Source organism: Salvelinus alpinus, chromosome 33 (genome assembly GCF_045679555.1).
Source record: "Salvelinus alpinus chromosome 33, SLU_Salpinus.1, whole genome shotgun sequence".
In the NCBI taxonomy this organism is placed as follows: domain Eukaryota; kingdom Metazoa; phylum Chordata; class Actinopteri; order Salmoniformes; family Salmonidae; genus Salvelinus; species Salvelinus alpinus.
In genome coordinates, this window is record NC_092118.1 from 14,886,952 (window position 1) to 14,909,450 (window position 22,499).

Here is a 22,499-nt window from a genome sequence, read left to right on the forward strand (position 1 = left end):
TACGCTGTGATGCTATTACGTTATGTAATAGGTTTAATGCTGTCTTGAGTGAAGGGATAGTGAGAGAGTCTAGAAAGCTTTTAATTTAAAAAGTTGCTTATTAAATTTTGCTATCATGGTAACTGTGTGTGGTGTACGTTACGAAGGCTCAGGGCTGTAGGTTTGTTATTGCTGAGTCCTTCCTTTGCCGTGTGGATAGTGTTCAGTGTGCTCTTCTCTATGCCGGGACAGTGTTAATGATGCAGAAAGTATCAGAATCCAGGAGCCCCAGCCAAGCCCATCCAGACTGTCTCCTGTTTCCCTGGCTTCTGTTCTTTACGGACGCCCATGGTTGAGGAGGAGAGACAGCTCCAACACCCTGCTCTCTCTCTCTCTCTTTCTCTCGCACTCCACACATACCTCCAGCAGACAGGCAGTGCAGTGAGGGGAGAGGTGCTCTCTTCCGTTGCGGTGCTGGTTCAGGTTTCCTCTGCCTCTGGCTGGGAGCAGTGGGTTTGACCTTGACTCTGGCCCTGCACATCAGATCTGCCCAATGCAGCAGAAACACACACCCCCTGCCCCCCTGCTCCCAGCCCTCTGTCTCTGACAGGTCCTGCCTGGCCTGGCGCAAGTTCAGCTCACAGCCTGGAGAGATAAACACAGGGAAAAAGCAAAGGAATATCCTTGATATTCCATCTTTCCCTCTTACTCAACATGATCATGTGGGTGTGAATATATTAGCATAAATGTGTTTATTTAGAGAGTGAGACCTGGTTGGTCCTCACAGACCTTAAAACCAATGTCAATGTGGGAAAATGTATTGTGACCTCTCTCTTTAGCTGTGCTCATATCAAATCTGTCAATGTTTGTGTGCTTAGGAGTTATTGCATGCAAGGGCCCACCTCTCATAAGCCTATTGCTAGAGGTGAGCACGGCGGTGCCTTAGTGCTCAGCAGGGGGTGAAGGCAGCTGTGTGTGGGAGGGAGCGGAGCGGAGCTGGGTTAAAATGCACTCGTTGAAGTGTTTGTGCAGTTATGTAAGAATTACAGCCATTGCATGAAGTCCAGGCGATGATTACGCACGCACACACACACACACTTGTTTTTCTGTCCTCGTAGGGACCTAACATTTATTTTCCCTAACGCCTAACCCTGAACCTAACCCCTAACCCTAATTCTAAACTAATTCTAACCCTTAACCTAACCCTGAGGATAGAAGAACAAGACCACACACCCCCTTCCATAGGGAAGCCGTCTGATAATTTAACCTGAAGGCTTCAGACTTACTAGAACATTGTGCCATAAACAGCACATAACTGACTGTGAGTGCTAGACCTAGCTAAAGGATGTGTAACGTATTTGCGTGACTGACGGTGGTCAATAACAGACCCGGCTAGCTATCCAGTTGCCTGGCGTCAGGTTGAGTGACAGTAGCGGTGATTGTAGCTGGGTCAGCCTCTGGTCTGCAGTGATTACTACTACTCTCTCCCTCTCTTTCACGTGGACAGTTGAGAGCTCCCGCTGAGACATTTATCCCCCAGCTCTTCTGGGCCTACTCAGGGATGCCACTCACTTGCTCTCAAGAAGAAGACTCGAAGTGCCTCCCTCCACTGTAACCCTCGTCCTCCACTCTGCCTGCAGAGAACCACTTTCACATTCTTGTTATCTGTCCTCACCCTTCACTGACTGACAGGGGCTGACTGATACAGAGTGATGGGTCACATGGACACGACACACTGTAAACATCACAGCTGTGGAAGGGTTTTACATATATTAGGCCTATATGAATATTGTTTCTGTCCTGTTGCTTTAAAGATTGATTTCAGCATATTTCCCCCTGGCAATTTGGTGTTCACATTCATTTTAAACCTTTTTTATGTGTGAAGCATTGAGTCAGCATCCTCACAGCTTTCTGTCAGATCTCCATAGAAACATAGTCAGATCAACAGCTCCCTCTCATTGGTTGAGAATGTGATCTGACATAAGTCACTCATGGCATACTGATTCTTTTTGAAAGGTACTGTATTTCAGAGTGTTTTCTCCTAAGCTCAGAGACCTTTTCCCATAACCTGTTTTAGCAATTACTTTCGCTGCTGTGTGTTCCCACCTGATCTGCTGAGACCTTTCATGGTGCTCTTGGGAGCTACAAAGACTTCTAATGAGAAGCTAGCAGTCATAGCTTTTATGGTATTTTTACAGTCTCACCCAGTGGGTTATTGCATGATTTTTCTCCCCTTTGTGATTTTGCTTCAAGTTTCCTCAGCTATTGGTCTTTGACAAGGGATACGGTTCCATCTTAGGCAGTAGGTAACAGCTTGCCTTTGGCATATGGGTTCTAAAATAGGGGTTTTACTTGCTATAAGAAACCAGTGATTGACCTGTGGCTGGCAATATTTTTATGTTGTAATGCTGCGCTATAGATAGACTACTGGTACGGTAGTGTAGTCATTATTACCTGTTAAGTGTCTCTTTCTGACAGGAGAGTGGATGCTCCAGCATGTGCAGACTCCCCTGTTCATCATTGCCTCAGCATATTTGTGCTGTGATGCACTTAGGGGGAAAAGTCTGAACCAGACTGCTTCTTAAAAGAGAGATGACAGAGGAGGAGAGGGCTGATGTCGAGTCCTGCTTCACTGCCCTGCTGACTGGATCCACACTGTGAGCTCCAAGCATGCCAGTTCTCCCAACCTCCTGCTGTCTCCTGCCTGCAGTCTACGCCCGGAGCACTGCGACACAGCCTCCTGCCTGCCTGCCTGGCTGCCCACTCCACCTGGCATCCCTCCTCACACGGAGAGGCCTTTTTCCTCTCAACTTCCTCTTTCTCCCCTGAAGCTGGAGCCATAAATCACAGCCAGGCCAGTGCCTCATCTCTCAGCTAAGCCGTAGTCCCTCCTCCTAGTTAGGCCTGCCTGCCTCACCGTCCTTCTGGCCCCTCTCTCCACCAGGCCTCCTCCGGGACCAGCCGCAACCACGCGCGCACACCAGTGGAGGCTGGTGGGAGGAGCTATAGGAGGATGGGCTCATTGTAATGGCTGGAATGGAATATTGGAATGGAGTCAAACGTGTGGATACCATTCCATTCATTGCATTCCAGCCGTTACAATGAGCCTCCCACCAGCCTCCTCTGCCACACACACATATACACACATACACATACACAGTCCTCTCACTGCCTTTCCGCCTGCAAAAAACCAAGACACAGTCATACCACAAACACAGCAAAACAGCAGCGAGCAGAGGAGGGAAGAGGCTGAGGAGGACAGGCAGAAGTAGTGGGCACTTCCAAACACTGTTCTGTTACATTTGCATACATATTACATTACCCGACAGCCCCATGTAATGTTAAAATGAATATGCTCCACACGTCCTCTGTATGCAACTTCCATTGCTGCCAGTGCCTCATGTTCACTTCATTACACTCTGGCATGTGAGACAAATTACATGTACGGTATGCAAATAGTAAAGTGTGTGTCAGTAGCCCCATCTCTGGATGGAGAGGAGATGGAGGGCCATGCAGGCTGCCGAGGCGAGGCGTTGCAGGGGAACGTGTGTGTGTGTGTGTGTGTGTGTGTGTGGTGTGTGTGTGTGTGTGTGTGTGTGTGTGTGTGTGTGTGTGTGTGTGTGTAATGAAAGCAGCACTGCAGTGGAGAGTTGAGTTACAGCGATGCTCCATGTCTGCAGTGACACCAAGCAGCTGGAGGTTTACACTGTCTGACTGCACTGCGCTGCCTGACTGTAGAACGTGCCACACACAGTTATTGTGATAACGACCTACTCTGCGTGTGTGGCTGTTTGTGTCCATGTCTACCTTTGTGTGAGTGTGAGTTTTTGTGTGTGTGTGTGTTATGTTTGCAGTGTAAGTGTTTCTCTATTATGTGTTTGAGCGAGAGAGAGACTGGTAGAGTGTTAGGGACTGTAGTTCAAGGCTACAGATGTAATCTTGCTGCAGTGGGTCATGTGATTAATCGTGGTCTGGGGCCAGTGGATAGTGTCATTTATGGCGAGGGATAATCAACACATTAGATGGGTGCTGCTCCTAGTGGAAATCTCTATCTTAAACCAATCCAATATTCTACAATTCCACTCCACAACTGCAATTATGTGGAAGTGTGACCACTGTAAAGCTACAGTAACTTTAATGGATGTGATTGTGTGCCCTCTCTCTGCCTGATCCTGGTGTCATGTGGTCAGTGGGCAGGCAGACTGCTGGTGTTTATCTGAGTTAGTGGAGGCTGGGCTCTGTCACCTGTGACTGGGAGGTGTCGGTGTGCTGGGTAGGGTGGGGAGCAGCGGAGATAGAATCTGCTGTGGGTCGACTTGTGCATCACCTTGCACTTCCCTTGACTTTGTCCTCTCCTTCTTCCACATGGCTGCAACCCAGGTCCTTCTCCTGTTATGGTGCTGCCCTCGCCAACCTCAAACCTTCCACAGTGTGTGTGTTTGTGTACGTTTTTCTGTTTGTGTGTGTGTGTGTATAGATCTGTTATTTTAATTTGATCAATCTGTTGTCGCAGAGAATTTTCCTGCACACATCAAATATTAGGCTATATCAAAATCAATGCCACAGCATTTTTTTTTCTATTCTCCCTGACTGTCTAGTTTTTATTTTGGTGATTGTTAGTGTTTAAAGATTGTTTGTTAAAAAGATATTCCTCTATTGTATTTTCTACATACTTTATATTTGGTTTTAGTCATTTAAGTTTACACTGAAAACGTTTTGTCATTCCGAAGTTTAAAAAAAATGTTCAAAAGAAAAATTCCAAACTTTTAGCAATACATACATATCGGAGAAACACTGGACTTGATTTGCCCTTACGGAAAATGTATAAACACCTTCACAAATGTCAATTAATTGTAATCCACATAATAATTCACATTTATATTTCTGCAGGATTGTTTTCCTGCTGTGAGAAGCAGGGTCAAATTAAGATAGTGCACCTGTATTTATGTTGGTCATGTTTTAACAGTTCCATTCCCTGAAGTTCCATTATGTCTGAAATAAGCCTAAGGAGGCTGTGGACAGTTATTTCAGTAGGACACCCCTCTGTTCTTCCCAAACACAAAGTGGTGCTGACAATAGCAGTTTCATTTTGACCTTCTCCAGCTGCTCACCAGCTTGTATATCCTGGCACGAGCTTAGCTACGTGTCTGTTGTCTGGTGCTGTTCATTTATTTATTACATTTAAGGATGTTGTGGTTTCCTGGCTGATTAAATCCACACAGTAGGGTCTCTGAGGTCTCAGATGTTCTTCTTGCAATCTTATAGCCTGTAGCTTGAGTGGGTTAGGCTATTGATGTAATAACTGTAATATCTTATGTTTCACGAGTCGTGGCTGAACGACGACATGGATAACATACAGCTAGCTGGGTTTTCCGTGCATCGGCAAGATAGAACAGCTGTCTCAGGTATGACAAGGGGTGGTGGTCTATGTCTATTTGTCAATAACAGCTGGTGCACAAAATCTAATATTAATGAAGTCTCAAGGTTTTGCTCGCCTGAGGTAGAGTATCTCATGATAAGCTGTAGACCACACTATTTACCAAGAGTGTTCTCATCTATATTTTTCGTAGCTGTCTATTTACCACCACAAACCGATGCTGGCACTAAGACCGTGCTCAACGAGCTGTTTGAAGCTATATGCAAACAAGATAATGCTCATCCAGAGGTGGCGCTCCTAGTGGTCGGGGACTTTTATGCAGGGAAACTTTAATCCGTTTTACAAAATTTCTACCAGCATGTTATATGTGCAACCAGAGGATAAAAACTCTAGACCACCTTTACTCCACACACAGACGCATACAAAGCTCTCCCTCAACATCCATTTGGCAAATCTGACCATAACTCTATCCTCCTGATTCCTGCTTACAAGCAAAAACTAAAGCAGGAAGTACCAGTCACTCGCTCAATCTGGAAGTGGTCAGATGACGCAGATGCTAAACTACAGGATTGTTTTGCTAGCACAGACTGGAATATGTTCCGTACACCACATCAGCCACTGGCTTCACCAAAAAGTGCATCGATGACGTTGTCCCCATAGTGACCGTACGTACATACTCCAACCAGAAGCAATGGATTACAGGCAACATCCGCACTGAGCTAAAGGGTAGAGATGGTGCCAAAGAGGATGGCTGACTTTTACATGCCCGTAACCAATTGTGCTATTTATTTATTTTTTAAGCGTTGTTTGTAACTTCTTTTTTTACTTCTTTTATACATAATGTGGCTGCTACTGTCTCTTATGACCGAAAATAACTTATTGACGTCAGAACTGGGATTGCTCACCACGAACTGGAAGAAGCTTTTTCCTTTAACGAGTCCGACGAGAAAGATGTACTGCTCCCCTGGGAACAGGCCCAGATCCCCGTCATTTGCGTGAAGAAAAGACAGAGGAAAAGAGGATGCAGATCGGGCTGCCTTTTGAGAATCCGTAGGCGAGCGAGTAAACTCCCACTGCCATCAATTCTACTTGCTAACATGCAATCATTGGAAAATAAAATTGATGACCTACAATTATCCTACCAACAGGACATTAAGAACTGTAATGTCTAATGTTTCATAGAGTCGTGGCTGAACGACGACACAGATAATATAGAGTTGGAGGGATTTTCAATGCACCGGCAGAACAGAGAAGCTACGTCTGGTAAGACGAGGGGTGGGGGTGTGTCTTTTTGTCAATAACAGCTGGTGCGCGATGTCTAATATTAAAGAAGTCTTGAGGTATTGCTCGCCTGAGGTAGAGTATCTTTTGATAAGCTGTAGACCACACTATCTACCAAGAGAGTTCTCATCTATATTATTCTTAGCCGTCTATTTACCACCACAGACCAAATCAAATCAAATCAAATGTTATTTGTCACATACACATGGTTAGCAGTCACTCAACCAACTCTATAAGGACATAAGCAAACAAGAAAAGGCTCAGACAGACACGAGCGGCCCAGTGATGCGAGCCTACCAGACGAGCTAAATGCTTTTTATGTTCGCTTCAAGGCCCTTTACCACATGGACAAATGGAACACCTATGTGTGTATTCGGCGCATGTGACAAGTAAAGTTTGATTTGATTTAGAGCTGCCACTTTCAAGGTGTGGGACTCTAACCCGGACGCTTATAAGAAACTCCGCTATGCCCTCCGACAAACCATCAAACAGGCAAAGCATCAATAAAGGACTAAGATTGAATTGTAGAACACTGGCTCTGACGCTCCTCGGATGTGGCAGAGCTTGCAAACTATTACGGACTACAAAGGGAAGCACAGACGCGAGCTTTCCAGTGACACAAGCCTACCAGACGAGCTAAATTGCTTCTATGCTCGCTTCGAGGCAAGCAACACTGAAGCATGCATGAGCGCACCAGCTGTTCTGGACGACTGTGTGATCACGCTTTCCGTAGCCGATTTGAGTAAGACCTTTAAACAGGTCAACATTCACAAGGTCGCAGGGCCAGACGAATTACCAGGATGTGTACTCCGAGCCTGCGCTGACCAACTGGCAAGTGTCTTCACTGACATTTTCAACCTGTCCCTGACCAAGTCTGTAATACCAAACATGTTTCAAGCTGACCACCATAGTCCCTGTGCCCAAGAACACCAAGGTAACCTGCCTAAATGACTACCGACCAGTAGCACTCACGTCTGTAGCCATGGCTACACATCATGGCTCACATCAACACCATTATCTCAGAAACCCTAGACCCACTCCAATTTGCATACCACCCCAACAGATCCACAGATGGTGCAATATCTATTGCTCTCCACACTGCCCTTTCCCACCTGAACAAAAGGAAGCATACCATACCATACCCTACATGAGAATGGTATTCATTGACTACAGCTCAGCATTCAACACCATAGTGCCCTCAAAGCTCATCACTAAGCTAAGGACCCTGGGTCTAAACACCTCCCTCTGCAACTGGATCCTGGACTTCCTGACGGGCCGCCCCCAGGTGGTAAGGGTAGGTAACAACACATCTGCCACGCTAATCCTCAACACGGGGGCCCCTCAGGGGTGTGTGTTCAGTCCCCTCCTGTACACCCTGTTCACCCATGACTGCATGGCAGGGGGCAGCAGGTAGCCTAGTGGTTAGAGTGTTGGGCCAGTAACCGAAAGGTTGCTAGATCGAAACCCCAAGCTGACGATGTAAAAATCTGTTGTTCTGCCCCTGAACAAGGCAGTTAACCCACTGTTACTAGGCCATCATTGTAAATAAGATTTTGTTCTTAACTGACTTGCCTAGTTAAATAAAATAAAATAAAATGGCCAAGCATGACTCCAACACCATCATTAAGTTTGCCGACGACACAACAGTGGTAGGCCTGATCACCGACAACGATGAGACAGCCTATAGGGTAACACTGCCAGGATAACAACCTCTCCCTCAACGTGATCAAGACAAAGGAGATGATCTTTGTATCACGTTTTAAGGTATGACCCAGGTGCAGACAGTGTTGAAGAAAAAAAAGTGTATTCTTTTAACAATGGCAGGCAAACGACAGGTCAAAGCAGGCAGGGGTCAATGATTCAGAGAGGGTGTAAGGCACCCGAACAGCAGGCGGGCTCAGGGTCAGGTCAGGCAGAGGTCGGTGATCCAGAGTAGAGGCAAAGGTACAGGACGGCAGGCAGGCTCAGGGTCAGGTCAGGCAGAGGTCGGTGATCCAGAGTAGAGGCAAAGGTACAGGACGGCAGGCAGGCTCAGGGTCAGGTCAGGCAGAGGTCGGTGATCCAGAGTAGAGGCAAAGGTACAGGACGGCAGGCAGGCTCAGGGTCAGGTCAGGCAGAGGTCGGTGATCCAGAGTAGAGGCAAAGGTACAGGACGGCAGGCAGGCTCAGGGTCAGGTCAGGCAGAGGTCGGTGATCCAGAGTAGAGGCAAAGGTACAGGACGACAGGCTCAGGGTCAGGGCAGGCAGTTAAGGTCAACACCAGGAAACTAGAGAACAGGGAAAATAGCAAAGACAGGAGCAAGAGAAAACACTGGAAGGTTTCAACGAACAAAACGAACTGGCACAGACAGACAGAAAACACAGGTAAATACCCAGGGGAAGATGAGTAACACCTGGGGGGGGGGGGGGGGGCACAAGGACAGGTAAAACAGATCAGGGCGTGACACGTTGACTACAGGAAAAGGAGGGCCAAGCATAACCTCATTCTCATCGACGGGGCTGTAGCAGAGCAGGTTGAGAGCTTCAAGTTCCTTGGTCCAAACACACCAAGACAGTCGTGAAGAGTGCACGACAACTCCTATTCCCCCTCAAGAGACTGAAAAGATTTGGCATGGATCCTCAGATCCTCAAAAAGCTATACAGCTGCACCATCGAGAGCATCCTGACTGGTTGCATCACCGCCTGGTATGTCAACTGCTCGGCCTCCGACCGCAAGGCGCTACAGAGGGTGGTGCGTACGGCACAGTATGGCCCAGCTCTAAAAATTGCCAAAGACTCCAGCCTTCCTAGCCATAGACTGTTCTCTCTGCTACTGCACGGCAAGCGGAACCGGAGCGCCAAGTTTAGGTCCTAAAGGCTTCTTAACAGCTTCTACTCCCAAGCCTTAAGACTGAACAGCTAATCAAATGGCTACCCAGACTATTTGCATTAACACCCCCCACCCCCCCCCCACCCCATTTTTACACTGCTGCTACTCTCTGTTTATTATCTATGCATTGTCACTTTACCTCTACCTACATGTACATATTACCTCAATTACCTCGACTAACCTGTGCCCCCGCACATTGACTCTGTACCGGTAACCCCTGTATATAGCCTCACTACTTATTTTATTGTTGCTCTTTAATTATTTGTTATTTTTTATATATTATTTTTTTCTTCTTCAGTTTATTTGAGTAAATACTTTCTAAAACTGCATTGTTGGTTAAGGGCTTGTGAGTAAGCATTTCACTGTAAGGTCTACCTACACCTGTTGTATTCGGCGCATGTGCCAAATATAATTGTATTTTATTTGATGTTTGCCCGTTTGTATGTAGGCCTAATGTAGTCCATGTTACATTTAGCCCATTGAAGGAATATTTTCTGCACAATAGCCTATCTATATTGGCATCTGATATCAGACCCCTCCTCCCCCTCCCAGCCAGGCTGATGGGCGGTAATGTTCCTCTGCAGTGACATGCTTTATGAGGAGGTAGAGGAGATTTTGGCTCAGCTTAGTCATTAAGAATCCCTTAGCGCTTAATGAAAGATTACTAACCGTTACGTCTAGTGCCCTGGCCAAATTTTCAATTTAAAACACAGACCTTTACCATCCATTTAAAACATAGGCCATCCTGTCCCATTCCTCAATGTGATTGGACAGGCACTTTGTTTTCTCCCAGAATACAGCCCATAGACATACAGCGGAAACAAAATGGCAGCCGTTCACTGGCCCTGAATTTACTATTAGCCAAGCGACTGCATGCTTTATTCTTCTTTGGTCAACATGGCATGTTAGCATAGTATGTGGCAAAATACGTGTATGTTGTCAATTAGTGCGGTCGCGTATGTTTTGAAAAGAAGAGGATCACTGCTTGAGCCCGGTATGGCGACAGGGACAGTGGAGGAAGATACTGTTAGCACCATACTGACATCAGTTTCACAAGCCGTTTGAATATTATATACCCATAACTGCAGTATATACAATTAAATCATGTTGTTGTCATGTTTTGGTGTATACAGTCCAGTGGCTGTGCTCAAATGAATGAGCTGTAGCATGACGCAGAGACTTGTTTAACCTTCAAAGGTTAATGGTCAATCCCATGAGGCCGAGGGGCTCTGAAACAGTCCCAGTGCTAGGATCATAAACTCAGAGATCACAGAGCTGCAGAGAGAGAAACAGTATCTTACACACGTCTGACCGGAAAGGGACAGGCCTTTTAAGTCTAATGTTCTGTATAGTGTTTTCCACCTCTTGTTGTCTCTGAAGATTTAGACATGTTTACTGTTGCTTAGAATTGGACATTGAATCAATGTCAAAATAGCGGTCCTTCCAGAGATACTGGGATCCTTTGACCGCTGACTGCTTGGTTTGACCTCTGATTCTTATGAGATGTTTATGTAAGACTCTTGAGCAGGGATGTACCAAAAGAGAATAATAGAGGTGAATATATCTGTACGGGAAAAAGAGAAGAACTCTCTCGTTGTGGAGATGGTTTGTTTTCCTTTGTGACGAGAAACAGAAACGGTATACAATAATCTGTGTGCAGTAGGCTGGCTAATCTAACTCAATCCACTTTTAGATTCCTAATCATCTGTAATCTGGGACCAGACAGTCAGGGATCTGTAGTTAAGGGAGACTCCTCCTGATGTTACATCGTTGTGCGTCAGGACAGAAAAACAACATAGAACTGTATGTTTAGGACAGTAATAACAAAAGTTATAACAAAAGTTAATACAGTTTCTGTATTCAAATGAATGTTGCGTTCTCCCCTCTCAGAGCCCTTTCCCAATTAGCCTTGTTGTTGAACTCCATTTAATTGAGCCAGTGATGGGATAATGGTGACTGCCCTTCAGACCTCAGTAGGAGCAGGGTTTGGCTGACTAAGAACATTTTGATTAAAACAACAATGTCAGTAGGTAGGCAGCTGGCACAGATGAAGCAAACCCTGTTTTTCAGTTTCACTTACTGCCTTGTTACCCGCAAATGTAAGATAACATTGTAAAAAATATATATATATAATAGATAGGGTTGGAAGAAATGTTTTATGATTTATGTTTAATTAAATATGTTATAATTGATGTGATCAACATGTTGATAATAGAATATGTGAAAAGGGCTGTATAAAAATTTATCTTGTTCCCTCCCACCTTTCTTCTCTGCTGTCCTTCCCCCACCCCCTTCCTTTCAGTAGGTATAAAAACTACCGGTCTGGGAGCAGTCCTGGATCAGCCCATTAATCAGGTTTTTATACAGCCCTTTTTTGTAGGGTTTAATTATGAACCATAGGTTTGCTCTGAGAAATCAAGAAAAACTATCTCATGCACCCAAATGAAATACCAATATGTATTCATTGGACAAGAACCCCTCTCAGCTCTCTACATGCACCCACTCTCCCTCCCTCTCCCTCCTGCTCTCTCTCTCGTTAAACACACGCACAGCACACTCTCTCCTACCTCACACACGGACATTTGGGTGCCGCTGCAGCGTTTCGCTAGCTAGAGTTTTTTTCCAAAGAAAAGTGCCGCTAGGGCGAACAACAGAACAATGTTGTGGTCCTGACTAACATTGAATGGATTAGCCATCTATTCTTGAGCACTAATGAGATTAGGGTGTCATTGCAGACATGGGTTGCAGCGGCATGGTACCTTTTGTTGAGCTCCGTGGGGAGTGTTTTCCCTGTCAGTCCTTCAGCGCTGGAAATGGCGTTCTGATGCTGAACAAGGAAGACGCGGTGCAGGCGGCTGCCAGCGAATAGAAATTACATGTTTTCCATAAACTGGTTTGTGGTGTGGATTCCTAGTAGTGGTGGACAACATGAAGTACCAGAAATACATAACGGTGATGCAGATGGCATTGGGGGTGACTGCCATCAACAGAGACAATTGCATCCCTCCTAAGAGACAGATGTGGTGAGTATGGATTTCACCGTGCGGGGAACCGGGGTGATGCTGAGGAGAGGAGTATAGCGTACTGTATCTACAGTCTACCGTATCACTCTTACCTAATGACAGCGGAGAGGAAGACGGAGAGAGGAACCACACAGCCATTGTGCTTCTGCTCCGGCTACACAATTATCTTGTTAGCTTTATTGTCAAGGAGAGTGGGAGTCTCTCTTTGTGACATGCTTAGTTAGGGTGAGCAGCAGCTGTTTGCGGAAGTCAGCTCAGCCTCCCTCTTTGTGCTCAATGTTGCCACGACTGTGGTAGTGGGCAGGGAGGAAGATTGTATGCCGGTATATGGTTGTATGCCGGTATATGGTTGTATTTGTGTTCTCTGGGCAGGGGGATTGTTAGCCGATGCATGGTTGTATCTGTCATGTATGTATTTCAGGCAGGGAGATTGTTATGCCTACTTGGTTGTATTTGTGCCTACACTGTGTTATTTGGGCAGGGTGATAGTATGCCAGTAGTACATGGTTGTAATCTGCCTGTGGGTTTTTCAGGCAGAACGATTGCCTGTACATGGTTGTGTCTCCCTATATGTTTATATTGGGCAGGGGGATTGTAATTCCACGACATTCCAGTTGTATCCCTGCCTCTGTTTTTGGAGAACTAGTGGTGGCACATCCCTCTCAGATGAAGAAATCACACATTTACTGTGATGATCTAGAAAGATCCAGAAATGATGAAAGACCAGGTGAAATGTAATAAAGGCATTGTTATCTAGACACAATGTGTCAAAATATGTCGGAGACATTATATTTTAGTCTATTGAATACTGTGTGGACTCGATTTTGTCCCTGGCTTTGTGGCATTTCAAATTCCAGTACATTTGCCTTTCACACAGTCCACTTCCTTTCTCATCATGTCATTATTACCCCCTTGTTAGAAATGGTAATACTACCCTGTGAAAACTGAATAATTATTGCTGTCTTATTTTTTTGCTCTGCATCTAATTCAAATGAATAGCATGAAAATATGTAGCATGAAACATAATCTCCTTCTGTTATCAGTTATTGTTCAATACTAGTGTAAAACAGGAATTACTGGTGCACGATAAGCTATATCATTGGAAGGATTTCCTGTTGATGGGTGTATCTAATCATCAGAACCCCTGTCACGCTCTCTGTGGTGTGTGTCCACATCTCAGCCTTCCCACCTGTCTGTTGATAACCAGATTGACATATAATCTCATTTACCATCCATCCATTATACAGAACACGATTCGTCCATCCAGATATGACCACCATACTATATTCACTTTACCTTATACCTCAGTGGTTTAGTTCAGTTCAACCTATGGAAATATAGAGTGGTTCTGTATTCTACTGCAGTAGTCACGGTAAGACCAGGACAAAGCCGTGTCAACTATCTGTGTTTGGTTGTTCTCCTAAACGCTTTTACATTGTGTCTTAGTAACCACCTTATCATGAAATCAAACCCTTACTGCTGCAGGATAAATAAAGAACATCTAAGTAAATAAATCAGAGTAAATAAGAAAATCAATAATTCTAGTAGGGAATCGATGAAAGGGATTGGTTGGTATTTCTGTCTTCCGTCAGATCGCATGTGCACTGTTTCCTCATCTGTAATCAACACAAATGACGTTAAGCATGTGACATAATCTGTCCAAATTCAGTGGTATTAGACTTTGATGACAAACAAACAGTGGTTTATTGGTTTATTGTATCCGATCTAGCAGAGCTAATTCTGGGGGATATTTATGAAAACATTCCAATTCTGAGTGTGAAGAAGATTCCAGATCAGCAGTCAAAAAGCCTCCGATTGGGAGTGGGAAGATTTTTTCTATTCTAGAATGTGCTCCTCCTTTCTTTGTGTGAATGCTGTCACTAGTGTTGAGAGAGCAGCAGCAAGCACTGAGGTTATTTTTTTGACACTGCTCCCTTAAAACTTCTTATGGCTGAGATCCCGTTAACGGGATCGACTTGACAACAGCCAGTGAAAGTGCAGGGCGCCAAATTCAAACAACAGAAATCTCAATTAAAATTCCTCAAACATACAAGTATTTTACACAATTTTAAAGATAAACTTGTTGTTAATCCCACCACAGTGTCCGATTTCAAAAAAGGCTTTACGACGAAAGCACACCATCTGATTATGTTAGGTCAGTACCTAGTCACAGAAAAACACAGCCATTTTTCCAGTCAAAGACAGGGGTCACAAAAAGCAGAAATAGAGGTCAAATTAATCACTGACCTTTGATGATCTTCATCAGATGACACTCATAGGACTTCATGTTACACAATACATGCATGTTTTGTTCGATAAAGTTCATATTTATATCCAAAAATCTTAGTTTACATTGGCGCGTTATGTTCAGTAATGTTTTGCCTCCAAAACATCCGGTGATTTTGCAGAGAGCCACATCAATTTACAGAAATACTCATAATAAACATTGATAAAAGATACAAGTATTATACATGGAACTTTAGATAAACTTCTCCTTAATGCAACCGCTGTGTCAGATTTCAAAAAATCTTTATGGAAAAAGCACACCATGCTATAATCTGAGTACAGCCCTCAGAGACCAAAACAAGCCATACAGATATCCGCCATGTTGTGGAGTCAACAGAAGTCAGAAATAGTGTTATAAATATTCACTTACCTTTGATGATCTTCATCAGAATGCACTTCCAGGAATCCCAGTTCCACAATAAATGTTTGTTTTGTTCGATAACGTTCATGATTTATGTCCAAATACCTCCTTTTTGTTCGCGCGTTTAGTTCCAAAATCCAAATTGATGACGCGCAGGCCAGTCAAACAATTCCATTACAGTTCGTAGAAACATGTCAAAAGATGTATAGAATCAATCTTTAGGATGTTTTTAACATAAATCTTCAATAATGTTTACACCGGAGAATTCCTTTGTCTGTAGAAATGCGATGGAACGCAGCTAACTCTCACGGGGGCGCGCCTGAGTGAGCTCGTGGCACTCTGCCAGAGCCCTGACTCAAACAGCTCCCATTCCCCCCTCCTTCACAGTAGAAGGATCAAACAAGGTTCTAAAGACTGTTGACATCTAGTGGAAGCCCTAGGAAGTGCAATGTGACCCCATAGACACTGTATATTGGATAGGCAAACCTACAAACCTCAGATTTCCCACTTCCTGGTTGGATTTTTTCTCAGGTTTTCACCTGCCATATGAGTTCTGTTATACTCACAGACAACATTCAAACAGTTTTAGAAACTTCAGAGTGTTTTCTATCCAAATCTACTAATAATATGCATATATTAGCTTCTGGGACTGAGTAGCAGGCAGTTTACTCTGGGCACCTTATTCATCCAAGCTACTCAATACTGCCCCCAGCCATAAGATTAAGAGAGGCCGTGCTGTGCGGTGGGTCTCAGGGTCATCTCATCCCATGGTGGGGGCAGGGGGATACCCATTAAAATTAGATTACGATATTGCCTGATGGACTGCCCCAAGCAGAAGCCAGCTAGCCCCTGCTAGGCTAACTTCCTGTTGTTTTGTATTGAGTCATTGGCCAGAATGGATGTAATCTCCTCTCAGCTGATTTATGGCACTAAAGGGAACAGATTAAATTGGGTTTATTGACTTGTGGCTGCCCCCATCCCCACCCCCATACAGTGCCTTCACCTCATTGGGGGGCATTTGAATCAGGCATCATTTAAGACGGTTGTAAGTGGGCTTATCATACACAGCAGGGTGCTCTGGGTGGAGCTAACACTGACCACATAAAAAATGATAGGAGGATGGCTGTTAATATACACTGAGTGTGCAAAACATTAAGGACACCTGCTCTTTTCATGACATAGACTGACCAGGTGAATCTTGGTGAAATATATGATCCCTTAACGATGTCACTTGTTAAATCCACTTCATCAGTTTAGATGAAGGGGAGGACACATGTTAAGCCTTGAGACAGTTGAGACATGGATTGTGTATGTGTGCCATTCAGAGGGTGAATAGGCAAAGCTAAATATTTAAGAGCCTTTGAACGGGGTATGGTAGTAGGTGCTAGACGCACCGGTTTGTGCCAAGAACTGCAATGCTGCTGGGTTTTTCACACTCAACAGTTTCTCGTGTGTATCAAGAATGGTCCACCACTCAAAAGACATCCAGCCAACTTGACAACTGTGGGAAGCATTGGAGTCAACATGGGCCAGCATCCCTGTGGAACACTTTCGACACCTTGTAGAGTCCATGCCCCGATGAATTTAAGCTGTTCTGAGGGCATAAGGGGGGGGGGGGGGGGGCAACTCAATGTTAGCAAGGTGTTCCTAATGTTTGGTATACTCAGTGTACATCAGTGGCTGTCAGTGCCGTTTAAGATGACGGAGGATGATTTATATTTCCCATTACCATGGCCTTATTTCTATTACAGCATATTGGATGACTGTCATTCATATTCCATTCACCCAGTTCAATGTAACATTGTATAGGTTTAGGCAACTACATGATACTCACATTTTCCCTATTCCCATCATGAGTTTGCTACAACCTAGCCTATGAATGAAAGTTTACAACATAGGTGCACACAGGTCTAGAGACCTGACACACATCACCTGACATGATTCTGATCTCTCTGTCACTGTCTTTTTCTCCTCCTCTCCCCCTGCCCCTCCCTCTCTCTCTCTCATTCATTAATCAGATTAATACATTCACTGAATTTGTGTAGTTCATTCCAAAAAACAGTAGTTTTCCCTTCACACACAGACCAACGGTGCATTAATTCAGCAAGCACAGAGCCCGTGTTCGGGCCCTTCGTGACCTCATGGTAATGTAACTGCGATCATTGCTCCTAAAAAAGCCTGACTGGAGGAGCAATGACAACAAGACCTATCAGACATGTATCCCCTCCAGGAAGATACAGACGTGGAGAAGCATGACTGTGAGTCAGAAAGATGCTCCCGGCCAGAATGACTCATGCCTGTCATGAAGACTCACAGGAGGCTGACAAGATGGAATCAGTCACTGGACCACAAACACCGGAGGACATGACAAACTAGCTAACCACATGTCCCTTTCTCATATGAACTTGGTAATGTCCTCTACACTGGGCTTTTTATATTTCTCTTTTAGGAACTACATCCAGCTTTCTCAAGTGAATACATCACGAGTCTAGGAAGTATGACAAGGTGACTCAACTACCCTACTTTTTCTGTTTCTTTCTAGTAAGAAAAGAGAAAGAAACAGAACTGGAGTTAGCTCACACTCAGTGAGATGCCCTGCGGCTCTCACCTTGCAGGTTAGGGTTAAGGAAGGCTTCGTCCTCACCTCAGTACAGTCCATGGACAGATCCCCCATCACCCAGATGCTGAGCAGATGTTCCTGCCCTACTGTTCAATTATTACCCTTACATTACATTTACACACGGTTAGTCAGAACCTAGTGTCAACCTGGACTTGGGTTAATACACTTTACACTCCATTACCAGACATAACGCCAAGCTGTGCTTTTCACCCTGTGTTTCACCCTCTCTAATAAGGAGGATCTGCTGCACGTGGAGAAGTGATCAGGAAAGATGAGGGGTGTTTGGGAGGCGAGTCGCATGTGGCTGTAGTGTGCTGTGTTGATGGTGGGTCTTTATGTGCCTCTCCACAGGGGTCACCACAGTGTGCGGATGTGACCGTTGGCCCATCATGTTAGATACAGGTCTAAATGCCTAATCTGTCTATCCATCTGTCTGAGTTGTCTAGCCTACCTAATCAGGGTGGCGATCCCTCCGATCCCACCTGCCTGCCGGCCTTTCTCCTGGTCGCCTCATGAGTTTAAATAACGCCCGCTGTTTTTTTCTCCCCAATTATCTTTTCTAAGGATGTCCACTTGGTTTAATATGCTTTGCTTTGTTTTGGCCCTTTCATATGATTTTTTTTACGCATCATGACGTTGTTAATCTCAGGGATGCAAATGAGATGCAGCAAAATGCCTCTCTAGTCATCCCACGCTCCAGGAGGGATGAAGCCTGTAGTGGATGAGTAATGTGTTGTAGTGGTGGAGCTCAGGGGATGTCAGGTCCGGCCAGGCTTAGCCTATAGTAGGCCACGTGCTGACCGTACCGTCCTTCAGTCCCTCTCAGTCCCTCTCAGGCTCACAGGATGAAACATAGGCCTCTTCTGTGCAGTGCAGTGAGTTTCTGTAATGGCCCAGATACAGTTATTGATGTGTCTGCTGTGTTCTTTCTTTCTCCTCCAACAGAAAAGCCCGAGACAGAGGTATCAGACTCATGCTCTGGCCTTTGTTGTCTTGGTTAAGTGCAGACGATTGTTCTGCAGCGTGCACGCTGTGTGAGGAACAGTCATAACTAAAGACTTCAGAGGTACTTGAACATTGTAATGCTGAAGGCCCTAGTCCTTTCCATTGGATTTAGACACAATGGCTATACAGCAAGCTAGCTTTGATCGTAACTCTTAAGCATTGGGTCTCCAGAGTGGCGCAGTGGTCTAAGGTGCTGCATCACAGTGCTAGAGGCGTCACTACAGACCCTGATTTGATTCCAGGCTGTATCACAACCGGCCGTGATTGGGAGTCCCATAGAGCGGCGCACAATTGGCCTAGCGTCGTCCAGGTTAGGGTTTGGCCGGGGTAAGCCGTCATTGTAAATAAGAATTTGTTCTTAACTTAAATCAAGGTTAAATAAATAAATACACAAATTCAAGGTTGAATAGCATAGAAAAAGTCCAACAGAACTATTGTGCTTTGAGCTGTATGCTGAAGTAAGCTTGTCCTACAAAGCCCAAACTTTCTGACACTCCATGCATAGACTCTCTGAACGGAGTTGATAGTTGAATGTTTTATATATAGACCACAGAAAATAGAGACATGCGTTTGTTGCTTTCATGTTTATGATCTGTGTAGCTACAATCCGGTCTCTTTTGAATGTGTTTGCGAGACAGCTGAGAACAATTTCGACAGCAATGTCTTTCTCATATGAAGGTCAACGGAAGGTGACATAAGACATAAGGATGTGTTTGATCATCATCACCACAATGATTAAATGAAGTCTACTCCTCCCACAGCTGAACCATGGAGCTAGTCTGGACCCAGTAGCTTATTATTAAGGTAGTTACTGTAGGGCAGGGGTGTCACACTCGATCCACGGAGGGCTGAGTGTCTGCACGTTTTTGTTTTTTCCTTTCAATTGAAGCTGCAATATGTAGCTTTTTGAGCGAACCGACCAAATTCACATTCACATGTGTGTTATAGATCTGTCATTCTCATTGCAAGCATGTCTAAGAAGAGGTAGATGTGTTATGTGTGTGCTATTTCTATGCTTCCTGTTCGTAAGTTTAGTTTTTGCGTCTTTTCCTTTCGGTTTTGTACACCAGCTTCAAACAGCTGAAAATACAATATTCTTGGTTATGGAAAATAGATTTCATAGTGGTTTAGATGGAACAATGATTCTCTACACTATACTTGCTTGTTTTGTCACATAAACTGAAATTAGGCTAACTTTTTAGAATTTTAGCAACCATGAAATGGCGGAGCAATTTCTGCATAGTGCATCTTTAAGCACTAGTTCCTTACTAATCAGTGGCCTTAATTCATCAATCAAGTACAAGGGAGGAGCGAAAACCCGCAGACACTCTGCCCTCCTTGGAATGAGTTTGACACTTGTGCTGTAGGGTGTATGTATCAATGTATCAGTCAGTGTGCTAGTTGTGATGCCGTGTTGCTCTGTACCATTCAGCCACACAGCACATTTGTTTTACTTCCTGTGTTCCAAGGTCAAGGACTTATAGCACTGCTGTCAGGTATCACTTTTCACTGATTACCCAGATAGGCCATGTTGATTATGTAAAATAGGCATTTAGCTTTTCTAATGTCCACTTACCGAATCATGTCAAATCTAATCATCCATATTGTTTTTGATAATTAGTTCACCTTGTCGACACTGATTATCTTAAAATGTGTATCTGGCATCAAAGACGTATAGGTCGTCATTATTATCACTACTAATGTACCAGTGCTTCCAAAATACCTACTGTCCTGTTTGAGTGAATGGACATGCTGGGTATGATGTGAACCGCATGGTGAGGACAATGGACTTAAACTGCTGCATTTCAAAACCATTAGCGATATTGCGGTGATGATATAACTCTATCCATGTCTTTTACAATACGTCAATGCTGAATCAGAGACTATCCATAATAGATGTTTAGGGGCGAACACATAGTTCGCAAAGTATTCACTCTCACAAGGACTCTTCTGTATGCTTTAGTTTCATGTAGATGGGTTAGTAGTGTACCACATAGAGCTTCTGCATGGTTCCTCTGTATGGGCCAGTTGACCCAGAGGTACTGTATCATGACCGATGCTCCATCCATAGCCTGTATCAGAGCAGAGAGAGAGAGCACAGCTACAGGGCCATGCCATCCATCTGAAAGCAAGTCTTTCATTCTTAGAAATCTACTCCAGAACCCCACAGGACTTTCTAAGCTGCCACTCGGCTGTATGAATGGAATCCCCTCTTCACAGCTGCTATGTACAGTAAGACTCTGGGATTGTGGTTGTCAGATGCTCCTCCAGATTGAATGCAGTGTGTGTGAGTGAGTGTGTGTGTGTGTGTGTGTGTGTGTGTGTGTGTGTGTGTGTGTGTGTGTGTGTGTGTGTGTGTGTGTGTGTGTGTGTGTGTGTGTGTGTGTGTGTGTGTGTGTGTGTGTGTGTGTGAGTGTGTGTGAGTGAGCACTCTGGTAGCTTTGAGATTAAATCCCTGGTGTGCGTGGGCTGGGATGGTCAGTAGCGGGGGAGTGAAGAGGTCATGGGAGAGAAGCCCAGGCAGCTTCCAGACTCTACATCAGTGCTGCTGCCCATCAGCCATCATCACGGAGCAGTGCATGTGATGCCAGGCAGGGCACTGAGGGGAGGCAGTCCCCAGGCTTGTCCTAGAGGTTTTTGGTTTCGGGAGCCGGTAACTTCAGTGCCAGTGAATACATCAGCATGTGTATGGCCCTATCACGAATCAACAGAGATAAAACTGGTCTCTGTGCTATTCTCTGTTATCTTACATCTCTTCTGAATCTGTTGAGACTAGAGGTCAACCGATTAATCGGAATGGCCGATTAATTATGGTCGATTTCAAGTTTTCATAACAATCGTAAATCGCTATTTTTGGACACCGATTTTATTTTTTTACACCTTTATTTAATCTTTATTTAACTAGGCAAGTCAGTTAAGAACACCTTCTTTTTTGGTCCTCCAATAATCGGTATCGGCGTTGAAAAATCATAATCGGTCGACCTCTAGTTGAGACACAGTCAGTGGTACCAACATATACAAGGCACTTATAGACATGCAGCAGTGGTCTTATGCTCTGTTTGATGCTCATTGTTTTCCTTGAATTCAAAGTAAAGAATGTTTCTTCTTGTGAGGAGCTTTGTTGATTCGTGAATAAACGGTAACAACAGAAGATTCAACCCTGTCTTGTTGTCTTTATAGAATCACCTCTCAATAGACCCATTTCACGATCCATACCATTTACTGCTCATAAAAGCAAAGGAGATGTGTATCGGTGCAGCCCTAAGGTCTAACTTTCTGCAGGTCGAAAATGCTTACCATACATGCCGTGACATTACTTGAATAAGTAATCAGCTTGCAGAAGGGAGGGCTAGGTAGTCAGCACTATTGTATTGCAGTAATGTCACTAAATCACTCTATACCCAGAGCTCTAGTGCTGCTGCAGCTGTAGTAGGAGCCATTTCAAATAATGTTTACAGAGCCAATTACAAACCTTTAGGAGCTTAATCGTGATTTCCCTACAATCTTTGACACAGAGTTCTACCACTTCCTCTCTCGCCTCCTCACAGCTTTCACATCGCCTGTTTGATTCCTAAACTCAGAGGGCTATAGCAGTTTTAGGCTGTTTGACAGTGGGACCGGATATGAGTATAAAGGTTATAGTTTTCCCCCAAGCAGCAGCAGCCGCATAAATTATCCACTGTGACAGAACAGCCTCC

At 44.6% G+C, this 22,499-nt stretch overlaps 1 protein-coding gene across 15 annotated transcripts in view; it reads left to right on the top strand.

Annotated features, from left to right (window-relative positions):
- Positions 1-11,902: 11,902 nt before the first annotated feature.
- Positions 11,903-22,499, top strand: part of LOC139563216 (tight junction protein ZO-1-like) — a 153,652-nt gene continuing 143,055 nt past the window's right edge. For all 15 annotated transcript variants that reach the window (XM_071381608.1, XM_071381615.1, XM_071381616.1 and 12 more), the window contains exon 1: positions 11,903-12,529. In XM_071381608.1, the coding sequence (XP_071237709.1) occupies positions 12,435-12,529 (95 nt within the window). In that variant the 5' untranslated portion in view covers positions 11,903-12,434. The remainder of the gene's footprint in view (positions 12,530-22,499) is intronic.